The sequence below is a fragment of the Neopelma chrysocephalum genome, unplaced genomic scaffold (genome assembly GCF_003984885.1).
Source record: "Neopelma chrysocephalum unplaced genomic scaffold, ASM398488v2 Primary Assembly neopelma1_25, whole genome shotgun sequence".
NCBI lineage: Eukaryota > Metazoa > Chordata > Aves > Passeriformes > Pipridae > Neopelma > Neopelma chrysocephalum.
The window spans coordinates 26,897,403-26,917,273 of record NW_020897694.1 but is presented as its reverse complement, the minus strand read 5'-3'; the positions used below and the strand labels follow the sequence as shown (position 1 = coordinate 26,917,273).

Sequence of the window (19,871 nt, the reverse complement as noted above, 5' to 3'; positions counted from 1 at the left end):
AAAACTTCAGTTTCTATATTATACATGACTGCTCCAGATAATAATTTTATTAGCAAATTCTGTCTAATGGTATAAAACCTGATCTGGATTTTAGGCAAACTTCTATCCAGTAAACAAAATCTAGAAGAACTGCAGAGCTACCAAATCTGGTTAGAGTGAGAAAAGGACAGAACACTTTTCATTACTAATCAGTCTTTTCATAAGACAGTTACTGATCCTCCTCTGGGATATAAAAGTATGTGATATGGTGAAGCAATAGAGATCACAAAGTTGAGGTGGTGAGGAAGAACAGGATTTACACTAATGCAGATCAAACCTCAGTATATTGCAGTAAGCTTACAAGTCTACAACCCGTTATTTTTAAATCCCTTCCAAATGAAACAGATGCAGACTTGAATCAATGGAAATGTGGAACACAGATACTGTGCACTGTGCCCTGGAAGTTATCTTCAGATATTTGCCTACATTCACCTGTTGAGCTCAGAATATTTACACATAATACTAACCACCAGAAATACATCTGTAGATGTGCTACCAGTGTAACTTACCTATTTTCTGTTTACATTATATTCTTCTACCAACATAACTCTTGACAATAGTTATTAAATGCTTACCACTGTGCCTAGAAACTGAATGCTTGTCTCTCCAGAGGCGTTCCGAGAAATGCGCTGAAAAACACAGATGTAAGAACTGATTAAAGCATCTCCAGAATTTGTAATCATTCCATTTTATGACATCACCACAATAAAAAATAATTGAATACACAAATCTATAAAACAGATAAAATAATTTCCTTCAACAGAAGTACTAGAAACCTAAATCATACTTCATCTCAGATTTTGGTTTTAGTTCAATCAACTCAATAAAATTTATTTTTGAAGAACAATGAAAGCAAATATGTCCCAAGTACAACACAGCAAAACCTTGGGCTCGAATGCCATGAATAATGAGGCTTCTGCCATCTCCAAACGTCTGTAATTCTGTATTCCTGTTACTCACATTTAGTATTATCTTCATTCACTCCTAATGAGAGACATTTTAATCTCTTCTTAAAATGCAAACCTCCAATGATGCTACTTTGAAAACAGGAAAAAAAATGACCTTATGAAATGTCTGGTCACCTACTGTGGTTCAAGAGTTGATTGAAGTTATTAAACAGTCTTCAAACATTACATTACCAGTAAGCCACAAGACAATGCAAGAGAAAATATGTTACTGATTTCACACAGCATTAAACATAATTTAAATATGCAAAATGTATAAAGAACTCTTTCTTTCCGTGAATTGTTTCCTCCTTCAATGTAAAAAGTGGGGATTTTTTCAATTTTCTTCCCACCGTTTAAACTACGGCACATATAGTCCTTAGTCATGGAACGCAGCCCTAACCTTACACAATGCCAGGCATACATACAAGTACCACTGCATAGATCTGAGAAGAGTATAATTGCAAACAAAGAGCTGCACAGAAATCTTCAGCATTTTAAAGACAACAAATCATAAGAACAGGGCTGCAAATAATCTTGAGTGATCGTCTAGCCTGAAACCCCTAGCAGAATCAAAACAACCAGTGTCACTGCCAAATGATATGTGTCTAACCCATTTTTAAAATCTTTCAATTGCAGAGATTTCACTACGTCCCTAAGCAATTTATCCCAGTGTTCCTTCATGTTTACCATTAGGAAGTTTTTTCCTAATAGTTGACTAAAATAACCCTGAGTTCAACTTTATTATGCACATTAATTCTCCTCTTTTTCATCACAAACGGGAAACACAGATTATTCCCTTCCTCTTTACAGCTACCTACAGGTATATGAAGAGCATTATCATGGCTCCCCTAAGTCGTCTTCTCTAGACCAAATGAGAAAGTGCTAGCTATACAACAATAGCTAGATATCCCCCCAAAACAATTTTAATAGCAATAAATTAAATTCTGGTCCCTTTTCACTACTGGTGCATGTTCCTCAGCTACATGTTATGAAGTAATAATTACTAGAGCCCAAACATGCTTATTTTTTTACTTAATAGGTCACACACTGACATTGCAATCTGTACAATCATATGAAAACAAAGGGTGATGTGCCAAAGCCTGACATATTTCAACAATAATGATTAATGGAATGGAAAATATGGGAAATAAAATTTCATACAAAACCTGACGTTTACTTTTATAAAGGAAACAGGAATATACACTTTTCCCACAGTCTGGGATAAACACAATCAGGTTTTGGAAAGCACAAAGAAGAACAAAGTGTCGGCTGCCTACAATGAATGAACTGCATGCCAAAACAAACAAGTCCCAACCACTTGATAAGCTGTCAGAAAATGGCAAGCTGAAAAAAATTAAAGGATTTAATTTCTTTTTTTCCTGGAATGCCCTCCACCCTCGTTAGAGTTCTGTCACTTATTGTGCTACCCTTTTGTCCACTTTCAAGGGTCATTAGAGACCTTTTCATGTCCTAATAAAAATTCCATTTTTTTTGGCTAATCTCCCTGTCATACAGAAAAACACAACTTAAAAAAATGAAACAAAACAACAAGAAAAATAGAGCTCTTTATTCATTTTCTTTAAAGGCTTTCAGAGTAAAGCCAGGTATCTTGACAACTCAACTTATTTTTTACAACTGAAAAGCAAACCATTATAGTATTTCCTCACACAGATTCTCTTTACGCACAATCAAATAAGCTAGCACTGCAATAATGAAGCCCTTTCAAAAATAAGTTAATAAAGCCAAATATATATGTACATCACAAAGGCACCTTGTAAAGCCTCAGTCTTAGGACAAGACAAAGATATGAGCAGTGTTTTTCCTGCTCTGATGCTGTTGGAGCACACTGGTATCACAATATAGTAAATCCTCACTGCTACTGTTTGCTGTGTCCAAAATTCAAAGCATTACATTCAATTGTCAATTGCATTAAGAGTCAGTATAAGCGCTAAAATCCATCTCTTAAATTAACATCTAGTGAGGGGAGGAGGAAAATAACAGAGAAGGTGACAAAAATAGCTAACAGAGGAGAAAAATAAATTTCCCTTCTATGTAAATGTAAAAAACAAAAACAAGAAAGAAAGGTAGAGAAATTCTCCAAGTCACAAAACATATGTTACATCAAGACCAAAAAGAGAACTGCCAGGCTTTTGAGAACTGTGCTACAAAAGAAGTCAGCACATTATCATAATTAATGTTTCAAATTACAGTTGTAAATAAATTTCAGCTATTAGATGTGATTAGATTTTTTTGAAGCATATTGAAGACTTTTTTCTGTTCCACTGGTGGGCTAGTGTTTCTGGGATGTGTAAATGTAATTGATGTTTTATAGAAAATGAAAGGACATGATTAACAATTATTCTTTTATTTTCTGCCTCTTCAGAAAAAGGACTAGTCTCCAGTTTCTCTTGTAAAGTTAGATATATACATATTCTATACCTCATAATAGATGGTTTCATATTGCATGTGATAGCAGGAAAGTAATCAAATAGAGGTAACAATAGAGAATAGCTAACTATACATATTGTCACTGCTTTCCTAATAAATTGCACATTATTTGCTAGAAGGTTTACAACAAAAAGGCAAGGGAAGTCTACCATTTGTTCAAAGACAAAACATTACCTTGTGTTTACCTAACAATACAGTAAAAATTACATTCTTGACATAAATTATGTGATCTTAGAAATAACCAATGCTTTTCTAGTCAATTCAACCATTGCTTTTCTAGTCGATTCAACTGACAGAGCTTCAGACTAACTTAATTACTATCATATGAGTTAAAAGTATATTTTTTCCCATGAGAAAGTAACAAGCTAACTCAAATCTGAAAAAAAATCACAACTTCAAGAAAATCAATCTGCAGTCTCAAAGCTGTCAAACAGGTATGACTGCTATATAAATATTATATGTATTTTTACACACACAGGTTACAGTATGTTATACTGCATATGCCATGTATATACAAACAAAATCCTTATGCACACATGTAAAAATAGACAAGTGCATGCAATCATATAAAATGTATTTGATTTTCCTTCTCTATCTTGTGTATGCTATACCACAGTTATTTCACAAATAATCATTTTAATCTGTAAATCCCAGCAAATTACCAGAGGTCAGTGTGATATGACTTTAAATTCTTCTGCTTTGCCATAGAAAATTATTTCCACTTAGTTGGGTATCAATGATCTATTCATCATAAGATGCAGTAGTAGGGTTACAATCAGCTTTGCATTAAGCCTGCAGTAGCTGAGCACTTGCAGATAAAAATGATAACAACCTTTACATGAAAAAAGATAAAGAAGTTCAGCTCAAAACATAAAATATGTATTACTGAAAGACATTCTAAACTGACAGACATTATTAGACAACAATAAAATCTTAGAATATTTTCCCACAAATCTTCTGGTAATCTCAGGCTCTTCAGGCTAATAGAAGTGAGCAGCTGCAGAGGAGGAATGATACAAAACCAAAGAAACTCCAGCAGACCAAAAGCAGTTTTTTTGCCTTGTTTACAAACGAAAAGGTGATGTGTGAAGTCAGAATGAATATGAGCTGGCAAAGGCAAATCATATATATCTCTATTTAAGAGCCCAGAAAATCTATAGATAAGCTATAGATAAAATTTTGAATGAAACACTGGTAGTTTCCCAGCATGGTGCTGTTTTTCAGAATGCAGAATTTCTTGCAGCCCAGTCCTATTAACAGGGGCTTGTTAACAGACATTCTGAACATCTTATGCCATGAATTTCAAATGGAGAATGCTATCCACTTTTTGGCCAATACTTATAAATTGTTGAAAATTCAACCTAGCAAAACACAGGCTAGAATCATCCTCAGACAAGTTTAATTAAAAAACAAATTAATCCCATGATAGGGAAGTCAGTGGAAAAAAACCCACCGTATTATAGCCTGTAAAGTTATACCAGATTCATCTGCTAGTACTTAATCTATGAAATTTTGTATGTGAGGGTGCTTGGACATCTGGAAAGTTCCATTTTCCAGCTAAATCACTCTTACTTTTGGAATCCCATGGCAGGGTCAGAGAGGAGGAGAAAGCTGCAGAAGTAGCTGTGAAACCATTAAGTCATCCTCTCGTCAAAAAGCAAGGATTGATTTGATCTTATCAATCTCCTTTTCCCTCTCCTTCTAGAACCTTCACGGAAAGCAGAAGTTCATTTCAGCACTTCCTTTCCACTATGCAAAATCACAGTCAAGGCATGTAATCCCAGACTAGCAATGTGACCAAACTTTCTTGCATGCTGTAGACTTTCAGCATTGCACTATATGTTCAGACTTGTTCAGCCTCACAAGGGGAGGGAATCACCCTACTTTTTCACAATTTAGCATTTTGCACTGATGATTCAGAATTTTCTCCCCTTAGAGCATGAAACTACAGATAGGAAGTTAGCCTGACTTTGTGCACTGCTCTACCCTTAGCCATTACCAGTTTCAGTTCACACTTCATAGTAAATAAAGCCTCAGTTAGTTGTTCTTCCTCAGGGCATGTCCACATTTTCCAGGTTCTTACAAAGGCAGCAGTTGTCCAGTGGGAAAAGATATGATCAAGTCCTGCTGTGTCTGAAGCATTTTGACTTGTGAAAGATGTCTAAGACTGATATAAATGGTACTATGCTGAAGTAGTCTTTCCCTTTAAAAGGGATCCTGCCAGGATGCTGAGATACTGGTCTCCCCTGGCACCTGTTGCAAGCTACCTCAGTCCCTTTCCAGGGACTAAATGCAATCTGTTCCCAAACAGTACAAATACATACGTTAAACACGGGGTGAGTGGCTTACAGGGTATCAATCCACACAGATAATTGTGCAGGTGCAGTTTCTAAGAGGCTGAGGCACCATATTACTACTTTTTAAAAGAACCATTCTCTTAATGTCTGGGATTCAATTACAGAAGATGACTTAGGAATTTCTGTCCTCCCGTAAACAGAAAAGTAGAAACACAGATCCATCCCAATATTTCTTTAGGTGATATCCAATATGACTGTTAAACTTGTTACCTGTTTTTGCAGAGGTTTTTTTTTTAAATATGAATATCACTGCTGTATTGCTATTACATATACAAAATGCCTTCCAAGCATGTCCATGTGTTCCTTTAACCCTTTGAGATAGGTGTTATAAAGAAGTGAATCAGAGGCTTTCAAACTAACAAAATCAAACAAAAACACTTAAACCAAACAACAATAGCAAAAAACCCAACAACAACAAAACATCACCAAAAAAACCCCAAACAAACAAATAAAAAAATCAAACCACCAAATAATAATAAAAAAAAAGACATAGCAAATACTGTTTATTTGGTATTGGTAAAGAATGACTCTAAGAGACATTTACTCCAGCCCAACATTTACAACTATTTACAATAATGAAGAGTTTAGTCTTCTCTGTGAATTTCTAAATTTTTGCTGTTACTACCTTAAATCACAAAATTACTAGAACTTCTGGAAACTTTACCCTCTTTTTGGATGCCATGATATGTTTTGCTCTTATAGGGGGGCAATACGCAGACAAAATGCTGCCATGTGATTCTAGATCTGATAATGTCTATGACTGCCGTGAGACAAATTCTTTATAGGATCCTTTCTCACTCTCTGATGGCCCTCCTCTTCCTTCCCCTTTGCTCTCTGAATGTGTTAGCATGTTCAAGAGAAACATTTTTCATCTTTCAAGGTTTAGATATCATAAAACTACAATGTCTGTCAGGAACTAAACACAATGCTTTGGTCTTTCGACACATACAGAATCCTTATAGTTATTCATCCTGAATATTGTTTGTCATGAAAATATATAGCTCCAAAAGGAAAAAAATGCGGAACAAGATGACAACTAATGTTATTTGATTAACACCTTGAGTAGCACAGGATAAAACTAATCCCATTTCAGGGGGATTGATTGAGCAAAGCAGTTGATCACTCATTTCCTTCCCAAATGAAAAAAAAAAAATTCATTTTCATGAAAAAATCAGTAAGGGAGTAATATGTGCTTTTAGTTCTACTGCTGTAGTTTCACAATCTTTTATTTCCTTTAATTTTTCCCTTCCCATCACACATTCTCCATTTGAACCATGGTCAAGAAATCTGTACCAAATTTGCCCAGGTTAGCCATAACTGGAACAGACTGAAAAAAAAAGCCAGGGAGTGAGCTACGAGTTAATCAGTGTGGGCCACCAGGAATTCAGTGCTGGGGTTCACACTCTGGCTTTTCTTTACCGGAAAGGATAGCTATTTGAGTATAGTATAACCAAATGTCTGTCCCTGTTTGCAAATCATTCTGCATCCCTCTTCTGGAGACAACCTATCAAGAATAATTTTGAAAACATGGGTTCAACAGCAACAGCAGAGTGTGCGCAGCAATTGCACAGCACTAAAGAATGGACTGTCAAGCAGTCTTCACAAACACTACACACTAAACCTTCCCAAAATCATTTTCAGGGTTTGAGAAAATGAGTGTGCTGAGGTAATGGTACTTTAGATTGGAAATCTATATAATGCATATATCATTATCACAGATTACATCTGAGATCTCAAAACAGCAAAATAAAAAAAAAAGGTCATTTTTCTTTAAAAAAATTAAAAATTACATGTTTGAAGAAGTCTCTACAGAGTTGAAGGAAATGAATACGTGGGTATAGGCTTTGTTCTCCTGTCAGACATTTCCCAGGAACAAAGGCTTCACAACCTACAGCATTTTCATTTTTTCTGTTATTATATACCAAAATAATAATCAAAAGAAACATTATATCAGAGAAGCACTTAAATTTGTCATATCCCAGGATGTAGAATATACTACTCCTGCTGCAATTGTTGATGCAATAAATAAATTAAATGAAAAAATAAGTGATGCCATCACTGAATTCCCTTTAACACTAAGTAGAGAAAGCTCCCCTGACAAATCTTCATCTATTTCATTCAAAAAATCACTTGAAGCTTGAGACTGATTATTTCAGCTTTACAGGATTGTGTTCTTGTTTAGCAACTCCATTACTCTCTTAATCACACCTTGCTGTGACTGACAAAGACCTTTTTACTGCAGATTTTGGGAGTCCAATAGAGACACAGAACAGGAAGGGACTTCTGGAAATCAGGTACTCATATTCCCCGTTCAAAGCAAGGCTAATGTCAAAGTGATATTGCGCTGCTCAGGACCTTGTCCAGTTGAGTTCTCCCTACATCCTACAGAGCTTCAGTTTATCAGAAACTAATTCTCTAAGTCAGGAAATACAAAGAGAAGGCATCACCACTGCCGTTGTAAAACTGCTTTGCTGAAGGTGCCAAAAGCCACCAAACATTTTCTGGGGTCCAGGCAGAACGCCTGCACTACTTTTAGAAGGTAGAGGGTTTCATGACAGCAAGCTAGTAGAGCTGTGAAACCAGTATGGCCAATACGATACTGAAAAGGCTGAGTGCACATGAAAGAACAAGGAAGCAAAAAAGTGTTGGCAAAGATCGTGACAAATACTTAAGACCAAACTATCTATGATTCTGACTCAGCATCCTTTTCCTATAGGGAACTGTCTGCAAGTAAATGGCATATAAGGATGGGTTGACTGTTTGATGATGCGATCAGAGAAACAGAGTATTTAACAGCACTAAGCAGTTGTAAAATTTGTCCATGTGGCATTGCCAAAGAGCAGTCTCAGAATTTGAATGGTCGGTGGGGTGGTTTTTGAGAACTTGCCCAAACACAAGGCAAAGCAAAGAGGGTTTGAGGATCTCTTACATGCATTTTTTCCTTGAGCAACCTGCTCACTCTGCAAATATCTGATCTTCCTGCACAATGTCCCAGCAGAAGGCACCTACTTGCAACTTGATTGTAATAAGGACAGAACTGCAGCTAGGTTCAAGCCTGTCTCTGGACTTCATGGTGTTCTTGATTTATCTTGTGATCCCCTTGTATTATTGTTCCCATGAGAAATAAAAGAAGATGTTCAAATTCTATGGAAAAGACAGCTTATTCCTTCCTTCTGCCTGCTCCCCAGTTCATATGCACAGGGAGAGAGAAGAGGCCATAGACAACTTCTGCAGGCACAAGGCTCACTGAAATCTAGCTTACTTGTATACAGGAGAAGAGATAGAGGGGCAAAAGTGCCCTCTTGGTCCTAAAATATGCCTGTTGCTTTTGTTCCACTTGTCATTACTTTCCACAATACCATGCTGAACCACCGCTCTCCCTTCCAGTTTCCACTGGAGTTCTGACGCTTCTTTTCCACAACTCAACCTCTATTTTTCCACTCGCTCTTCACAGGAATCATTGAGCCCCTCACTTATTCATTTATTTTTGCTCTAAATATTGCCTGAAAGGTTATATTCTATTCAAATCATGGTTTATATATAAATGTATTTTAAATTTGTATTTTCAATTAAATAAAACCTAATCCCTTCAAATCTGAATCCTAAGGAAGATATATTGCAACTATATTCCTATGGTTCTCTGATTTTCAGCAAAGGCAGAGTACAAATTCACAACAGCTAGGTGTAAGTCAAATTCTACGCCACTAACATCTTTAGAAACAAGCAGGGGAAACCATTTTGGTAAAGTATTTCTGCCCACAAAAATTTAATTTGCTTCTTGAACAAAATTCCACACTACACAATGTGTTAAATTCAGTCTCCCCAGATGAGAGGTAGAGCCTAGTCACAAGTAAAGAAAATGCTGAGAAACTGAGATTTGCTGAGGAACTACTAAAAACAACTACAAAAAATCCATTATGGAATCTGTGTACAACAAGAAAAGCCCACACCCCCATCTCTGGAGACTATATCTCAGAAATCTCTTACTCAAATGATCCCAAGTTTTCATCAGTTCATCACTTTATATATATATATACAAACATATATATGGATTTCACAGTAATCCAAGGCAGCACAAAGATTTCAGAGCCCTTATGCTGCAGCCAAACGGACCTGCAGTGTACCCCAGGGTTCTGGTCCCTCTATCATCTGGGGACCTGGCCAGGCACTCCGCAGTGCCCATCTGCTGCACACAGATGGGCTTCCTCGCAAAGGAAACAAAAGCGGGAGGGGGGGAGGCTGCCACACATCCTTGTTGTGCCCTGGTATGCCCTAGACAGACTGTGACCAGGGCATATACTTCTCCTCAGGCACTCACATGTATTCCCAGGTCCCATACTCTAGAAATTGTCCTAGAAAACCTGGGTTTTAAACTCATAGACCCTTTATAACTCTGCAGCATGGCTGGTGCTCTGCTTCACTCTAATACTCATTGAGCCTTTAGCAGAGGAGTGAAGATACAGAAGCATGCTTAATTACTTATTTTTAAATGCAACAGATATGTAACAATTTCAATGTCTAGACTACAATTTACATAAAACATTTCAAATCAAAACATTTTAAAATTATTTATTTCCTACTTCTTTGCCTAAGTGCTTTGCTGAATTGCAGCCAGACTGCAGGATTGAGGAAAGGTACATAAATCAAAGCTTCAAAGAAATATAATGTTCACAAAGATTGTATTTGGTTGAGCAAATTTAGAAGAATGAAACCAACTATGAAGAAAAATTAGATTGGCTGAAAATTAATAAAGCACAGCTGGAATTATTCGATTCATCCATATTTGTTGCTTAAAATGGCTCTAGGGCTAAGTTTTGCTGAAAGAAGATACTTCAAGACTCAGGGGTCAATTGCTTTTGGAGACAAATTGACCTACTGGAATACACTTGCCTAATTTCATTCTTGCAGAGGGGTGAGTCTACAGAAATATATAACCAAAAAACCAATTTTGATTCCAGTGAGCAGATATCAGAGGTCAAGTTTAAGGTTCCCATAAATTTACATATATACACTAAAAGATTAATAACTTCTCAAGTTACTGAGTTTCTTTGCTAAAAGCAAAGACAGATAAACTATGAGAAAGAAACAACATATGTGCTTATTCCACATTCTGTTGGCTAGATACCATGCAGTCAGCTCATTGAGTGTTGCTGTGGCTAGATCTGCAATATTTCATACGGTTTGGTCATACTCAGGGAGTGCAAGTAACACTGTTGCTGGCTCAGCTCCTAGAAGAAAGCATGTTCTGATCTCACGATCATTAATTTTCAAACTGGTTTTATGTGCCAATTCAACTATTACACTTTTAGTTAAATGGCGTTACTACTATTAGTTATATATACACTCATACAGTAATATAGTTTGCAATGAGGCCTTGTGAATACAGTTATACACTCTAAGGCTTTTCAACTAGACAGATATTATATATTTGTACATCGGTACTATTTCCTTTTCAATATTATCAATGTACTTTATAAAATAGCACTAAAATGGATCAGTATTGAGATATCAAAAAAAAAAAACCCCACACCTAAAAATAGAAAATTATTTTACATATACATAAGCCTTGAAGCTGGCATTAACTTTTCAGGAAATCTACAAAACTTATGTCCACAATGTACTTGGGCACATTGTGAAAATTTCACTCTCAGGCAATACTAAACTTGAAAGATACAATATTTTTTTTATTTTAAAGTTGCCATCTTTTAAATTCAATCAAAGCAAAAGTAGTATTTTTCCAGTTGGATAATTTACCAGGGGTGAAAATGAAAAATGAAATTCATTTCACTGTAAATTAGCAGAAATCTGACCACTGTATCACTGATAAATGTATAAAAAATAGATACTGTTGTATGTAGAAAAATGCTTTCAATAAGTTTTGATTTTTTCACTATTGACAGGATCAATAGATATTTGTAAATAAATTATTTGTCAACAAATACATAAATTCTGACTGGTGTTACATTCAGAACATTTACAAGGCAGGTAAAAGCCAAGTCTGGTGTTTGGAGTTGGTTTCAAACACATAAGTGGTCAGAAGAAAAGAATATACAACTACTTCAATGTTTTGAGTCCTCTTTTCTTAGAGCTACACAAGTTTGGAATGTTTTCTACATTTTTCCCAAGTCATGGAACTACTCATATTTCATAAAACCATAAAGAAAACATTAGGTGGGAGATGCACTGTCCTGTGACTTTCAAACTGAAAAGGCCCAAAAGTGGATAAAGCACACAATCCAAACATAAGGAAGAGACTAATTTTACTCCATGACCCTGTGTGGGTTTTTGTTGTGGGTTGGGATATTTTCGGTTTCATTTGGTCAGATTTTTTACAGTAATCTGTTTTTTATTTCTTAAGTGATTAAGAAACTATGTCTCCTCACAAGCACAAGTAAAGAGATCCTATAAGCTGGGGTAAACTTCTGCCTACATAAGGAACTTTCTTTAAAAGAAAGATATTCAAAACTCTCAGTAAGTACCTTCGAATGCATCCAGAGCGTCAGTGGAGTGAATTTGTCTCAAAGTAGAAACATTGTGCTACTTGAAACATCACATAATTTTTATGATGCAGAAAAGTTTAGACCCCACATTTCAATATTATTTTTATGCCCTGAGACTTCTGGTTATCTCAGCTTTACAAATGATGCATTGGTGAGATTACCTGTATAGTCCTCTGAGTGCCATCAATGGTGACAGATAACAAGGGTGAAGCCAGGTTCCACTTGCTGGTCACATTTAGTTTCATCCCATCAACTTCCACCTGTTGTGACACCAAACAAGGCTGTTACTATGAAGACAGACAGAAAACTGATCTCAAGTTCATTACTGCATACAAAGCAGCAACCATTTTAAAACAGATGGCTCCCAAACAACCTGTCATGTTTACTGCTTCTGCCATAAAAGACAGGGTCCAACAACAGAGTCTTCCACCTATCTCTGGGGAGAGGTGAAGGACCTGTGAACAGCTGCCTCTGAGTAGCAAGGTTTCAAGTGATTTCCAGCAAGTAACAAACAGCCATCCAACTTTTAAACCTATCTGGACATGCTACATTTACTGCAATTAGACAAGTAATGCATATAAATTCCAGTGACACCTTGCAACCCACACAACAGGGCTTGCATATAATATTCTCTCCAAGGACCTAGGAAGAACTTTTCCTATGCTTTTAATGAAGGGCTTTGCATTGTTATCTTAATTAATATGAGGTAGCAATTAATTCTTCAGCATTTTATCTCAAAGTCTAGAAAAACTTTGCAAATTCTGACATGTTTTCTTTCAATACACAGCTGATCAGAGCAATATAATTTCTGACTTGAATGCAAATATGCTTATCCAGAAAGATTTATTTTTTTTAATCATCCCATACTCCTTTTAAAAAATATTTCTAGGTGAAGAGTAAAAGTTCTGGGTTCAGTGTAGATTAGAGTAGCTGTAATGATACTTCTGTCATTCTTCTGTGGTATAATACTGTTTAAAAACACACATCACATGTTCAACACTATGAGAGCCTCAAAGACATGGATTATGAAAAAAATTATTATACATGGACTCATATAATTAGTGATTAATATATTTTGCATGTTTTGAACACTCATCACGCTATTGAAGGTAGGTAAATATGATTTCAGTTATATAGTTTACTATAAACAGAAGAAAAAAATCAGGGTTGACCAATTTCCTCACACTCTCATAATCTCCAAAGTATTTTTTAATCAGTAAATTACAGACAATAGTGATAATGACACAAATATTGCATACATTCTCAAACTAGAGAAAATGTACTGCATTTAGAATAAAAGTTGAGCCCACGTTTTGCAAAATAAAACTTATAATGCCTACTCTTTTAGATCTCAGACTTATTATTTCATCTTATTATAAGAACAGGCATCTTAAAAGAAATCCATAAGAGAGAAGTGCAGAGGATCAGTGTGTAATTTGATAATTTTATTTCTGTTAAGAAGAAAAAGTTCTGGCTTAAAAAAAACCTCTAATTTTATAGATTTTAGTTTAGAACACAAAGTCTGCCTTAGCAATACAACCTACACAATTTCTATGGGCTTTAACTATAAATAAAGTTACATGTAAAGAACATGAAAAACAAGTAATTTGTAAAGGTTCACCAATAGGCCAGATTAGCTGGCATGCTTCAGGTACTTTACACTGCTCCAGTGATGCAAACCAGCCACAAACCTGGCTTGAGTTAAGCCAGGCCTGCAGGTGGTTTGCATTTGCAGAGCACTGCAAAGCAGCTGGAACACACCGGTGAACCGAGCCCGATCCCAGCATACCTGAATCAGCAAGTACCATCTTTATTGAGAACAGAAGAAACATATGAAAAACTCTCCAAATGGAGAAAAGCAAACTCAGCACTCTGTCTCAACCCCCTCTGATTACCAATTGAACTTTGGTAAGGCAATTACTTAAAAAGCTGCCTGTTGCTATCGCTAAAACCAAAGAAAGACTTGTCTGCACTCTAGTCTGGGTCTGAAAACATCATTTACCATGTGTCTCCAGGGAGGGAGGTGAGATGGTATGAAAGCAGACCAGGCTACCGGTCACCACAAAAACCTTCAACGTTGCACTGCAGGATTTACGTGCAGCCTTGCAGAAAATCTATAGCCAGTATCTACCAAAGGGTGTTCCAGGGACAAGATGCAAGTCAATACCTCCACAACAAACTCGAGTTCAATCATTAGCTCTTTTGTCACTGTACAGATGAGCAAAAGAGAAGTAAACTAAGTGTGTCACAGTGGTAAATGACCTGTTCAAAATCCCTCACAAGGGTCTATACAAGTCTAGCCATCACTGATTCCAGATTACATTAGTATTAAAACATTTCTGGTGGAAACCACCCTGAAAGAAGAGACAGCAAGCAGATGCTAGGTTTCCCCATCCAAGAAAGAATAAAGAGTCAAGGGAAGGGTTATGTGAACTAATGCATATCCCATAAACTGCAGTATTCTTCTCACAGAATGGAGCTACAGGCTTTTAGCTGTTTTCACGTCCAGCTCAGTGTGGTATGTGCAACTGGGGAAGATGACCTGAAGCCAAGAGAATCCCAAGGAAATTTGGGTATCTGTGCTCCAACAGATAGGATGATAAAGACAGGAGGTCAGGATATCACAAAAAAATAACAAGGACTGAGGGTAAAAAATTTACCATGTAGTGAGCATGTTACTTTTACTAAAAATGAGGGAAAAGGGGGAAGAAGGGGGAAGATGGGACACAGTGGAACAAAAACCAGGTGGGGATTGAAATCAAACCAGTACTTTACCTAATAGAGTAAATCTTCTTTCCACAGCTCGGCAGCCAACAGCCTAGCCAGGTTGGTGGGTAGAAGGAGGGGAAGAGATAAGACGCTCAAAGAACTTGTCAGAAGTTTTCATTTGCCTTCATTCGTCCTCTAGCAATGGATATAATAATGGAACCTAACAAATACTGCAATAAAACCAGGGTCTTTTTGCTTTAAGCTTCGGAGGGGAGAGGGGGTGTGAGGGTGTAGGGTGTGAAGGGGGACATGGGGATTAACTACTGAAGTTACATTGACTACTTCCTGTTTTATTTTGTTTCTGTGCTCCAAAGACAGCCAAGAACAAATCGTCATTGAACGGATGGTAACACTTGAACTGCAGGGAAAAGATCCCAGTCAATTCACTCCTGCAATGGGAGTCACATTGTGCTTTACACCACAGCTATATAGTCTAGCTTTATCCTCAACTACTCATCATCATGGCTAGGCTTCGCGAACGAAGATTTGGGAAGGGCTCTACCCATTTTTCATGCAAGCGCGTTGGTGGCTAAAAAGGCCAATACGAGAAAGGCAAGTCCGGTTGCAAAAGACACAGCAGAAAGACTCCTTAGATGGTATATTCTGCAAGGTTCGATTCTTTCTGCGTTGTCTTTTCTCCTCAAGAGTGATCCTGCGTGCCTTCTCAAAAGCATCAGCAGCGTTATAAATGGTCTGTCTCCAGGCCTCCCGATTAGAGGCCAGAGTGGACCAGTTATGGTGATCAATATGCCCGAGGCTGAGTTGTTGCTTCAGGGAGTCCTTGTATCTTTTCTTTGGAGCTCCTCTCTTGCGGCAGCCAGTGGCAAGTTCACCATAGAGCAGGATCTTAGGGAGGCGGTGGTCCTTCATTCTAGAGATGTGCCCTGCCCAACGCAGTTGCGTTCTCAGGAGCATGGCCTCAATACTCGTAATTGCTGCCTGTTCGAGAACAGATGTATTGGTCACATAGTCTGACCAATGGATGTTAAGGATTGTACGGAGGCAGCGTTGATGGAAGCGTTCTAGGAGACGCAGGTGGTGGCGGTAGATGACCCATGATTCGGAACCATATAAAAGAGTAGACAGCACTATGGCTCTGTAAACACTGATCTTGGTGCTTTTCTTCAAGTGTTTATTACGCCAAACTCGTTTATGGAGTTTTCCAAAAGCACTGTATGCCTTCGCTAACCTATTGTCTATCTCCCCATCAATCTTACCATCTGAGGAGATGAGGCTGCCTAGGTAATTAAACTGTTGGACTGAATTGAGTTCTGACTGGCCGATGGTGATGTGGGGACGGTGGGGGACTTCCTGAGGTGCAGGTTGATGGAGAACTTCTGTCTTCTTTAAGCTGACTTCCAGCCCAAAGAGCTCAGCAGCCTCTGCAAAGCAGGATGTTAAACGCTGCAGAGCTGCTTCTGTGTGGGCAACAAGGGCGGCGTCATCAGCATAGAGCAGCTCCCGGACAAGATGGTTTAGGGTCTTAGTATGGGCCTTCAGTCGCCTTAGGTTGAATAGGCTTCCATCAGTACGATATCGAATGTAGATACCGTCCTGATCATCAAGGTCTGCCGTGGCCCTTTGGAGCATCATACTGAAAAAGACTGTGAATAGGGTAGGAGCGAGAACGCAGCCTTGTTTCACACCATTCTTTATTAGAAAGGGCTCAGAAAGTGTGTTGCCATATCTGACTTGGCCGTGCTGATCCTCATGAAGTGAGATGATCATTTTAAGGAACTTGGGGGGACAACCTAAACGTTCCAAAATCTGCCAAAGACCTTTTCTGCTCACAGTATCGAAAGCCTTGGTGAGGTCGACAAAGGTTACATAGAGACCTTTGTTCTGTTCCCTACACTTCTCTTGCAGTTGTCTGAGAACAAATATCATGTCTGTGGTGCTCCTGTTGGCTCTGAAGCCACACTGACTTTCAGGTAGAATTTCTTCTGCTATAGCGGGTATTAGTCTGTTCAGGAGTATTCTTGCCAAGATTTTGCCAGCAATGGAGAGCAGAGTAATACCACGGTAATTTGAACAGTCTGATTTAGTACCTTTCTTCTTATACAAGGTGATGATGACCTCAACTACTCAGTTCCAAGAATACAGGTGTGTGTGGGTGTGTGTGTGTGTAGGCATGCATATGTGCATCTACAGTAACTGTGGTTGTTAAACCATTGCTACAATACATCCATGTGTGGTAGTGGTGGTGGATTGCTCCTTTTTAAAAAAGGTTTGTTTGTCCCTGTGTAAGGGCATAAAAGATAAAAGCAGCCACAGTCCTTTCCAATTATTTCCAATTCAAAAGCTATTGTAAATGAGGTCTCAGAAAGAAGAATGACAAGTCCAAGACACGATGTTAGAAAAAGGTCAACAGCTTACTCCACTGTCACAACTTTGCAGACTTTCACTGGCATGTACCTGAACTACACAAGTAGCAGCCCCTTCACCTCTTGTGGACTGAGTTCCTGATGTTCAGCGTGATAGGTACCAGCTAACCAATAGCGCAAAGAGCTGCAAAGCATAATCTGCATTCAGTTTCCTTTAGAGAACAACATTTGGCATTCTATATGCATGTCAGGCAATTAAAGAAGGCAGCACAAGCCTGAGTGTTATATCCCTGCTAATTTACTAATGCAGAGTCTCGCGTACATCTGGCACATGTCACTACTTTTCTCCTGGAAATGAAGGTAGTTTTCCAGGAGACTGGAGGGCAGCTCAAGTATTTGTTTCCTGCCTGATCCTTCAAAACATTATGCCTGAAGTTACTCATGCCAGCCTTGAGTCTGACTAACTTAAGTCTGCTGATTTAATCCCATGGTTCCAGTTCTGCCTCCCAGCGTGTTTAACTCAAGAGTCTTGGCCCTAACTACTTGGATATGCTATCCCTAGCCATACTCCATACACCTCTTAATTCTACCTCTTGCCAGAGCAAAAGCAATGGCATTCCCTATCAGATCTACCAAATGAGAAGTCACCCTCTGCAGACGTGCCTTGCTGAAATCTTTCTCTGATCAGGAAAACAGACATTACTCTTCACTGGAGATTAATGAACATTCACTGTCATAGCCTCCAATCCCTTCAACTGGCATTAATTTAGCTGGAAATATAAGGCACATTCAGTGGGCAGTAAAGGCTCTACAAAGTGAAATCTTAAAACCATTCCTGAAAGGAAGGAACAAAACTAGCAAGCATCACTGTTGTAAATGTGAGATAGCTTACACAGTCTAGAACTTTATTCAAGCCTACATAAAGTAAAGATGTACTCTTCTCTGGAAAGAGTAACTGTCTCAGGAAGAAGACCCTTTACTTCCATTACTGCTAAACGCACCACCCATGCCAAAATAGCAAGGAGATTCTTTACATTTTTATAAGTCAGGTAAAGGATGGGTATTGCTTCCTGTGCAAAAGAAGAGGTGGTCAGAGGACTTGTAGCACAGTGTGGCAATAGAAGGTCCAGCTGTAGGCAGCAATATTTAGCACATTCAGTAAGAGTCTGCAGTGATCTCAGGCTAAGCAAAACTGAGGTGAACAAAGCAGTTTTTGGTTTCCAGTTTTCACAAAATTCATGAAATTCTCAACTAATCTACTATCCAGCCAACAGAGAAGCACACGGAACGGAATAGCAAAGGCACGTGAAAACTCTCTTATGCCAAAGCTATCATCCCTCACCTTTTGCAGTCCCATGCAACCTTAGGAATGTGAGGAAAGTCTGTGGGGCTGATGACTACAAGACTTCCTTTAGAAGCATGATGCATGAAGGCATTTTGTGAAATACTTTGCTAGTCCTCAATGTAAAAAAAATTTTCCCAGCCAGCAGGAGAGTTCAAACACTATTTTGCATCTCTCTATATATTTCCAAAGCCCATAACCACAACACGCTTCCTTATCATGAAAATTAATGGCTACCTGGAGCCTGTAAAGACTCATGGTAATTTGCAGAGTTGTTCTGGCAACTATTGGGTCTTCTTACACAATTTGCTCCAACTTCTTCACATTGTCTTTAAGAACCTTGAATAAAAACAGTCATATCTGCCACATTAGGAAATAGGAACAAGCAAACAGTACTTCACATGTTGCTATGCATAAATGCAAATGCATTATTCATAAATGCATAGAAATCCAGTAAGATTTCCCATGTGGGCAGTTCTTATTAATTAGGCTTCTTCTTGTTGTATATGCTTTTCCTCCTGTTCTTTGGACTGTATTTGCTAGTGATCCAGGGCATGACTAACCATAAAGTGTTTGACATTTTCCAGGACCACGTCCTGGAAGATGTGACAGCGTACTCTTGTCAAGTTTACAGATGGCACAAAACTGGGGTAAACAGTTAACACGCTCTAGGACAGAGGTGCCATCCAGGCGGGCCTAGACAGGCAAGAGGAAGGGGCTTACGGAAACTTTGTGAAATTCAAGACTAATTTTTAAGTCCAACATGTGAGAAGGAAGAGCCCATTGCAACAATACAGGCTGCAACCTGATTGGCTGGGGAGCAGCTCTATGGAGAAGGACTTGGAGATGTGGGCGGACATGTCAGCAGGACATGAATGTCAGCAGCACACCCTGGCACCAAAAGCTGCTATGAGTGCCCTGTGCTCTGTAAACAGAATTGTAGTCTGCTGATAGAATGGGGTGATTAGATCTTTCTACTCAAATTCAGACCACATCTAGATATTGTGTCCACAAGACAGACACTGACTTGGTTCAGTTATACAAAGTTCCCATTAGCCCACTACTCTTGCCTGTCTAGGTCCCACTGGGTGGCAGCATTGCCCTTGACTGTATTGAGCACTTTCTCCGATTCTATGTCTTCTGTA

General features: G+C 38.2%; 1 protein-coding gene across 1 annotated transcript in view; it reads right to left on the bottom strand.

Moving 5' to 3' along the window:
• Positions 1 to 19,871, bottom strand: part of PCCA (propionyl-CoA carboxylase subunit alpha) — a 281,091-nt gene that overhangs the window by 56,973 nt on the left and 204,247 nt on the right. Inside the window, exons 21-22 of the mRNA XM_027675186.1 lie at positions 12,453 to 12,551; positions 615 to 668 (exon numbers count right to left, since the gene is read on the bottom strand). Coding sequence (XP_027530987.1) covers positions 615 to 668; positions 12,453 to 12,551 — 153 coding nt within the window. The remainder of the gene's footprint in view (positions 1 to 614; positions 669 to 12,452; positions 12,552 to 19,871) is intronic.